The sequence below is a fragment of the Carettochelys insculpta genome, chromosome 21 (genome assembly GCF_033958435.1).
Source record: "Carettochelys insculpta isolate YL-2023 chromosome 21, ASM3395843v1, whole genome shotgun sequence".
NCBI classification, from domain to species: domain Eukaryota; kingdom Metazoa; phylum Chordata; order Testudines; family Carettochelyidae; genus Carettochelys; species Carettochelys insculpta.
In genome coordinates, this window is record NC_134157.1 from 14386172 (window position 1) to 14394784 (window position 8613).

The 8613-nt window shown below is 46.8% G+C and overlaps 1 protein-coding gene across 1 annotated transcript; it reads right to left on the reverse strand.

Moving 5' to 3' along the window:
• Window positions 1-53: 53 nt before the first annotated feature.
• Window positions 54-8167, reverse strand: UCK1 (uridine-cytidine kinase 1). The gene is made up of 7 exons (XM_075015635.1): window positions 8063-8167; window positions 4022-4181; window positions 3306-3402; window positions 2930-3072; window positions 2727-2821; window positions 1390-1438; window positions 54-1045 (listed from the first exon to the last, which is right to left on the reverse strand). Exons 1-7 carry the CDS (start codon window positions 8159-8161, stop codon window positions 858-860), a joined length of 831 nt encoding a protein of 276 aa, XP_074871736.1. The 5' UTR covers window positions 8162-8167; the 3' UTR covers window positions 54-857.
• Between the last annotated feature and the right edge of the window lie 446 nt (window positions 8168-8613).

The window sequence follows — 8613 nt, forward strand, 5'->3', positions numbered from 1 at the left end:
TGTAGCCTTTCTTCTGCTCATTTTAGGGTGCCACAACACTTGAGCTACTCAACTCCCTGAATGTCCGAGTTTTATTGGGAAAGGCATGAGAACTGTAAGCCACATCTGTAAATGAATTCTGCTCAGCAGACTCCACTCCCAATTAGTGCTGAAGTGTTCTCTGTGTAGCCTCCCTGTCACGAGGCACTCAACCCAGGTAGAGCTCTCGTACTCTGTAACTGCTTTGTGCACAAAAACTAAAGCCTATGATAGGCAGAGTATAGGGAGGCTCAGCAGATAGTGACCAATGTCTCAACTAAAAGGTAGAGCCCCACTGTTCTTTTGTATCTGACTGTTAAGCTGCCTGTTGTCCTAGAGAAGTCTAATTTTCCTCAGCGAGGAGTAAAATAGACATCTCTGCAGTTGCGGAAATAATTAGGTCAGTCCTTTTCCTCACGCAGGAGGGTGAACTGTGGGCCTTCTGGGCAAGGGAGTGCCAGAGGTAAAGGGACGGGGGCCAGCTGAGGACTGTACCTGCTTGTTGAAAACAAGGCTCTTTGCTGCTTCTCACTTGAAGCAAAGATTTGTTTTCCTGAAACCCAAACGTGTTGCTAAAGAAAAGCACCAGGAGGGAAGATGAGGTGTCTTGTACCCAAATGGGTTCAAATCCTAGGGGGGCATTTCAGCATACCATTTAAAACTGGACACTGTGGGAGGGTGGGGGGACATGCAAGGTCATTAGTCCAGCTCTTTCCTCCCCTCTGTGAGAAGACACACACCTCCTGAATCTGCCCCTAAGTTGCTATGGGCACATTACAAACCAACTTGTTGAAAAAGTTGGTCTGGAACAGAGGCAACTTCTTTAGACCGCCATCTGGTTAGTGGGGACGGCTGCTAGACTCCAGATGAGATCGTTTGCCAGCCACCAGCATGGTGCTGCCCTCCGCTTGCTCAGGGAACGATCGTTTGTACGTCCGACCATGTCCATTCATCGCCCCTCGCTGCCACTTGCAGATGTCTCCATTTAAAATGTCCTGGATGTGCTGCACAATAAGGTTTATAGCAACTGCAAAAAGAACAGCAAATATTGGATACAAGTATGTTGTTTGAACTTTTTCCACTATTTTTGAGCAGGTGTTTGTGGAAAAACAACCCTTGTTGAGTCAACGTGTGAACTGGTACTCTTTGCAATGCTGTTGCTTGCATTTGGGGCTTTTGTAGTGGGGATCAGATCCCGACAACGTAGTTCTGAAACCTGTGGTGCTGCTTCAGAGAAAGTGGGGTTAATCCCTGTTAGTTTGAGTACTTCCCCTTCCATTTTGCAAGTGTGCAGGAGGATTTGTTTATCACTGTCTGCATGCAGAATGCACACAGCAATTAAAAGCAATTAAAGCAATAAACGTTACTTACCCATATTGTCAACTCCACGAGGAATAATCACATCAGCATACTTCTTTGTCTGACAAATCAGAAACAACAGTAGGGCTGAGCTTTTCACAACAATTACCTCTCTACCCAGATCAGAAAAAAGGAGGCCACATCTACATTGCAGAAGTATCTAAAAATCTGCTTGGGTAACTGTTCCCAAATAGCCTGAATTTTACCACATTGATTGAACAGTTTAAGGGGTGGGGGACAGTTGCCTCTGTGCTAAAAGTACTCAAGACATTTCTCTCTCATCATATTACTCCACTGACATGGAAATGATGTGCTAATCAGAACATCACAAGCTGTTTGTAAATCCCTGTGTGTGCTGAATTGCTGCTGGTCTCTGATCATTCTATGTCCTCTTTTTTTTTTTTGTTATATAAAAAGGTAGTTCCTATTAGGGATTCTGATCTTGTTACAATGCTTAAAGGGTTTGAGGCAGACCAACCCAGGTCTCCCCCAAGTTTAAAAGAAAAATTGAATTCTTATATCACTAAAAGCTGTCACTAATTTATTTATATGGTCAGTCTAACTGGCAGCCACCTTCTCTCCTGTGCAGTTACTAACAGGAGGAAAAGGAGCATAGACCCTAGGTCATACTGCAGTGTTCCATGTTAACTGACACTAATACATGCATGAAAGGCTGAGCATGTCCACCAGAATATCCCTGGCAGTAATCAGGGAAAAATAAATTCATTCATATAGAATTGTAAATGTCTAGGATGCTTTACAAGCGCTGGGTAACAATCACTCCATGTCTTTCGTATGGCAGATCAGGTGAGAAGCAAGGAGGGTAGAGTGCACACAGCCAAAGAGGACATCTCAGGTGCAACAGACATGATTTTGCTTCAGCATCTCCTGTGAACCACTTCATAAAGCAGCCTCATTGAGACAATTGGCACAGCCCTATTTCACAAAGACGTATAACTGGCCAAGCCTTGGGAAGGTTCCAATACTGCAATGGGTAATGAGCTATGAAGGACTACACCTCTGAGCCACACTCCTCTACACTTGCTTTTTCTATTGAAAGTGACACAGGTTGGATGGCTCAATAGTGAGGTTTTTAACTTTCAGTAAAAGTGGCAAACTGTCACGGGTTAAACTATTGGGGAACTTTATTCTAGATACAATGCAAAAATTAATTCTGCTCTTCACAAAACATTACTTCTTGTCTTATGAGTCTATGATTTGGGTGATTTACATCTATCAGAAGGCTCTGACCCCACTTCAGCTATTGCATAACTAACCATCGCTCAGCCTCCATTGCTTTTCCACTTCATTAAAACACATGTCTGATTATACAATCAAACGTTTTGTACCGGCAAGCAGAACTCCTCAAAGGCAGGTTTGACAAAGGTTGTGTACTGAGTCAGGATCTGCTCTAGGTCCCTGCCACGCTTCATATCGCGAAGAACTGGAGTAGAGGGGAATAAAAGGGATGTTAAGTTTTACTGTATGACTGGAAACTACTGCCACAAGGCAAGCAGGTGGCTGCTAATGCTGCAGAAGCCCAGGATCTTACCTCTGCGGGACAACCGGACATCAGAATCTGTGTCAACAAAGAGTCGGAGATGGAACATGTCCCGAATGTCTTGGTTATAGAACACAAGGATCCCCTCAAAAAGAACCACGTCCGCAGGATAGACGACTGTTGTCTCTGCCAGCCTGCCAAAGCGAAAGGACGTATGGAACATTAGCTGGACAAAGTCTCAAATTGCAAAGTGGTTTTCAATGCTGAACGCTAATGTGCAGTTTCCATTCCATTAAACATAGCTCACTCAGTCCCACTTCTTGCTCTCTTCAGCACCCTGCAACAAAACCCATATGCTCAACAAGAATGGGCCAGGGAGACAGCAGCACCCACTGACTCTGCCAAAATGTTAAGAACTGAGACTTACCTGGAATGGGTTACAAAATCGTAAGTTGGCACCTCTACAGTTTTTCCTTCCACGATATTTTTAAGGGTTGTGTGCATCAAATCATTATCAAAAGCACCTGCAGAATGAAGGAATAAAATGACAAGACCCAGGTGGTGGTATGACCAAATCTTGCCAGTCTTTCCTGATATTGAAAAATTTAAGTATCAGTAGTCCTTTGATTGACATTAGTAGACCAGGGAAGGAGGGTACTCCTGGCTTACTCTTTTCTGTCTACAGCAATCCATCCCCTAAGTAACATTAAAGGAAAACTTCAGCATAACCCAGAGATACTGTAATCACTGCATCCAGTTACAAAAAATGAAATAATTTCTAACTGCACAGAAATGAAGATAAATCTTAACAGATGAGAAAACTAGAGTCTAGCATGCTTGGTAGTTTACAGATGGTAACTACAGCCAGCAGAGAAGAGGACAAAGAAAAACCAAATCTTACATTTTTGGCATTTTATTTCTAGCCAATTCAAATAATGTTAACAAATCAAAACAGAATTACAAGTTCAAAAGTCTTAGACATTTGTCCAGCCTTTTTAAAGAAACACCCCCCAACTGACTTCTATAATGAAGAGCTTCAGTCTGTACTGTAGCTCTTGCCCTTCTTCATACACACTCTTCTCTGAAGGAAAACATAGGATGTGGTGGGGGAGGGTGTCCTGGGGGAGATTTTTAAAACTTTACCAGGGTGATCAAAGTTGTACTGTCCCTTCAATGCTTTGGCTTTCTGGTCTGCAGTGAGGACCTTGTAGAACCTATCCTGGCTCAGAATGATGAGCTTTCGTTGGTGATGATCCACCTCATTTTGTCCCAGGAGCTCCATGATCTTCTCACATACTGTGGACTGAAGAACAACAGTTACAAGTAACAGCTCTCTGCAGCACCTTCCATCACTGCTTCACTAGCAGTCAACTTCACAGAAGGCCTGGGAGGTGGTGGGTAAGAACAAGCCATGTTTTACGGTTGACAAAATAAGAGAGCAGTTAAATGCTCCCCTTCTGCAGCACACATCAGAGCCAGGAAGAGAACCCAATCCTGCGCTAAGCACTTCACTGTACCTCCTCGCCTGCCTAATTCAAAAGCCACCCACCTGGCTGTAGTGAGATTTAAAGTGGGGAGATGTACATACTGCTTGCTGCAAGAAGCAGTCAGGGACATGCGGTTGAAGAATGGAGTCAGGTGGCACAGATTATGGAGTGTGGAACTGAGCACCTGAGGTGTAGGTTTAAGTGAGCAGAGCCACATCAAGGAAGGTTCTGTTCACATGTCTTGTCCCCCAGCTTTATTTGGCCATGGAACCCTTTTAAATTTGAAAGAATTTTGCAGAACCTCTGCTAACAGTCTTTTATATGGAGCTGAAAAAGACCACCACTAAGTAAGGATAATAATGAACAAATGCTAAACAAGGTCGTGAGATCAACATCTAGTTTAACTGAACATATTTTAAAACAAATCATATTTAATATGTAGCAAAAACGCTCAAACAAATGTGCATTATATTGGCAGTTTTCAACATGAAGAATGGCTTTTCTTTTCATGGCAAATTCTTTATATTTGTTTTAATACTGGAAAGTTGAATTTGCATATCGGGTGTGGCATTCCTTTGATTTTTGTAGTTGCATAATTCGAGAACGCAGTTTTGCACAAGTATGTGCTGGTGAAGGATAACTGATGAATTGCACAGCTCGATAAAGCTGAATATTCTTGACATAAGCTGCCCTGAAAATGATCCACACTCCCTGAGAGTGAGTATGGGGGTTTCTGATGCATCAGTGACTGCTGAGTGCAGTGCTGAGTAGTGACATAATCCCCACTCAGGCTAAGCTGGCATTACATAGGCACATTTATCATGGCAAAGACAAATGAAAATTGTTTTTCAAATTTTGAAATAAATGTTAATATTATTTTTAATCATAAAATGTTATTGTAATGGAATTCTCATGCAGAACCCTTATTTTCACTTGGGGTTCTGCAGAACACCTATGGGGAAACACTGCCATGTCCTATTCCACCCGTCATGCGCTCTTCTTGGACAGCTCAATTTCAGTTTCACTATAGCATCTGCACTTCTCTATCTTGCTCCAGGTTAGGAAGCTATTGTGCTCCAGAAATGCTTTACAAACACTTCTGCCTACCAGGGGAATGGAGGGGGAGCGGTGGCCCACAGGAGAGAGATTCCCATTTGTTAAGAGAGATTCGGTAAACCAACAACTAGACTAGACATGGCCTAGAACCAAAGTTCAACTTTGAAAGGTAAGAGAGGCTGTTTTGTGTCCATCTGTCCTAATAGTCTATTCGCTGACAGGGCCAGTGCCAGATGCTTCAGAAATGTCAACAGAACAGGGGAATTATCCAGTCTTGGCTTCTAGCAGTCAAAGGCTTAGGGACACCCAAAGCATGAGGTTGTCTCTCTAATCATTTTGACAAATAGCCATTGATAAACCTGCCATTCATGAACTTAGCAAATTATTTTTTGGGCAGGACAGATTTTCCCTCAAAGAGCCAGAGGGTCCTTCTCTCAGAAATTTAGCCAACACACACACTGTGGCTATGTCTATATTCGTGCCCCCCTTCAAAAAGGGGATGCTAATGAGGCTCTGCAATGAATATGCAGTGGCTCGTTACCATAATGGCAGCCACGCAGTATTGAAAGTGGCACTTCTGAAGTGCTGTGGCCATCATTATGCTAATGAGGTGCTGCATATTCATTGCAATGCCTCATTTCCATCCCCCTTTCAAAAGGGGTGGAGGGCTAGCGTAGCCATAGTGCATCACATGAACCTGGGCTGTGTGCCATACACACTTGATCACTGACTGCAGTGCACATGCAATCTGGGTCAGTCTGTCTTGCACACACTTTTTTCTCTCTGTAGCCTATGGGGGGAGGTTTCTAGGAGCCAGCCCCTAGAGTGGCCCCTTTGCAAAAATTATTGCTCACCCCTGTTCTACATCAAAGTGGACTCATCTTTATAGTTGGGCTGAGTCAATATTTGTGCTGAGACCAAAGTGCAGGTTCTTAGTGCATCTTGTATTAGGTAAACTGCTACCTGCTACTGCCCCCACCACCGTGACCCCCAGGACAAGGGTACTGCAAATAAAGATTATGCATGGACAAACAATCTGAGTGGGTTGGCTGGGCAGGAAGCTCATTTTCTAAGACTCCTGGTTCCAGCCCACTTCAGGAGCATTTTCTGGGCTCACTATGCGAAAATGCTCTTCATTTTAGATCCCTATTTACATCCCAGTTTGATGTTTGCTCATTTTTATCTTGAGACATCCCTGAGGTCTGAAGTGTTGCCTCTCACAGCTGAAGCAAAAGAGAAGACAGGTCTGGTGAAGCCTGGTTCTTTTAAAGCACTTTTCTCATGGCTTATTTTGGGGCTTCATCCCATTTTGTTGCCAGTGGTTAAGTCCAGGTACTGAAGCAGTTTGTGCTGTCTGGGCTCACGCAGATGGGGAAGGGAAGTAGATGTGATGTTCTGGTCCCTAATAATAATACTGATGATACTTTGGAGGAAATATATTTGACAAATACCAGGTTGGTCCCCAGCAAAGTGGATCAGTATCTGTCTCAACTTGCAGACTTGACCACAGCGATAGGTGAAATGCCCAAAGCCACGTAAGCTGGGATGATGCTGAGGTTAGCTCCCACCCAAGTTTCTGGCTGCTGCTTCTAGAGGAGGAGTGAGCAAACCTTTTTAAGTCAGAACCCCGTTTTTCATCCTGACAGTTAAAATCCCCTCCTCCCATACCTGTCTAATGTAATTCAAACCAATGGCAAATTTGGTTATGGAAGTGGGGCCTGAAGTCATAGGGGACTGTTGGGGAGCTGGTAGGGAGCCAGGGGAGCATTGGGGAACAGCAGGGACAGGTGGGGAGCTGGCGGGAGCCACTGGGGCGGGAGCTTATCTTTTTTTCTATTTATTTAGTATTAATCTATTTATGTTTTTTGTGGGTCCTGGGTACAGTATATGTACCCCACGTGTGTGAGCTGTTACTGTTGAGAATGTAGCTTTAGCTAATTACATTATGCCTTATGGCTATAAACCCTTTATAAGAGGGTCACTGCAAGTTGCATTATTTAGGACTGTAACCTGGATGTTGAAGGACGCCTCCCACTACCTACAAGCAGTAACACAGGCCACCATGCTTTGCCCCACCCCACCATGAAATGTCACACCTCCCCCACAGGTTGGCAGTGCGCGTCTCTGGTTGAGTGTGCTGCGAAGTCCCAAGGGTAGGAATTGCTTTTTTAAACTCGCACTAACACTTGGGCGGCTGAGACACATGACTGACCCCCAAACCGCTATGTTCGACCGCTGCCCCCAATCATCACCGCGGGTTACCACCCGCCGGCCCCCCGCGACAGGGACACGCCCCATGCTGGAAAACTGCTCGGAGCTGGGGAGGGAGCGTTTTGAGTCACTGCCAAAAACACCAGCGGGAGACCCGCCCCAAGCCACTCAGGGGCCTTCACCTCCCTCGGTGTCTCCATGGTAGGGGAGACCAGTACCCCTAGTGGCGCGCCCCAGCGAGCTCCAGGGCGGCTGGTACGCTTGGCCCGTGTGCCTCCCAGGGGCCCTGCAGATACAGCCCGCAGGAGGCGTGGCTGCGCTAAGACCGGACTGGCTCGTTGCACCGATGGGTTCCCAGACGGAGCAGGCTGAGCGGGCCCGCTCCTCGGCCGCGCCGGCGCCAGGCGGAGTGCGGGGGGGAGACGCCTACCTTGCCGCTGGCGGTGCCTCCGCTCACCCCGATCAGAAAGGGCCTCGGGTGCGGCCGTTCGGCCTCCCCGGCGCTGAGGCCGCAGCCCGCCGAAGCCATGGCTCCCCGCTGGGGGGGGCGGGGAAGGTGAGGGACTACAACGCCCAGCAGCCACTGCTCCTCCGGCGCTGTCGCAAGGCCGTTTGGGAGTGGTAGTCTCTGGGGCGGGGCGTTGAGCGCACGCGCAGTCTGTACTGTATCTCCGGACAGAAGCGCTGTGTGCGGCGTGGCAAGGCAGGCTGCAGCAGGGACCCAGGCGTGATAAGGGTTCCCACCCCTCGCCTCCCAGCACTGTCTTTGTACAGGTCTCCTCCCCCCCCGTCCCTCGCCTGGGCTGCTGAACACTAAAGTGGCTGGGGGTCACTGCCGCTGGCACTTGGGCTTCGCAACAGCTGCCCAGGCGTTTTGCAGGGCAGCCAGGGTGCCTGTACAGCTCCCGTTCAGGTCACTAAGGCCATAGCCAAAGCGCGCCCCCCGCCCCCGCCCCACTGGCAAGGTGCTCGCTGAGTTTT

Bases quoted from the DNA above. Each gene is read 5' to 3' on its own strand.
- UCK1 (XM_075015635.1), bottom strand. From the start codon at position 8,161: ATGGCTTCGGCGGGCTGCGGCCTCAGCGCCGGGGAGGCCGAACGGCCG. The intron at 4,182-8,062 runs GTAGGCGTCTCC...GTTGTTCTTCAG, and splicing joins GAGGCACCGCCAGCGGCAAG to TCCACAGTATGTGAGAAGAT. The intron at 3,073-3,305 runs GTAAGTCTCAGT...TCGCTTTGGCAG, and splicing joins GATTTTGTAACCCATTCCAG to GCTGGCAGAGACAACAGTCG.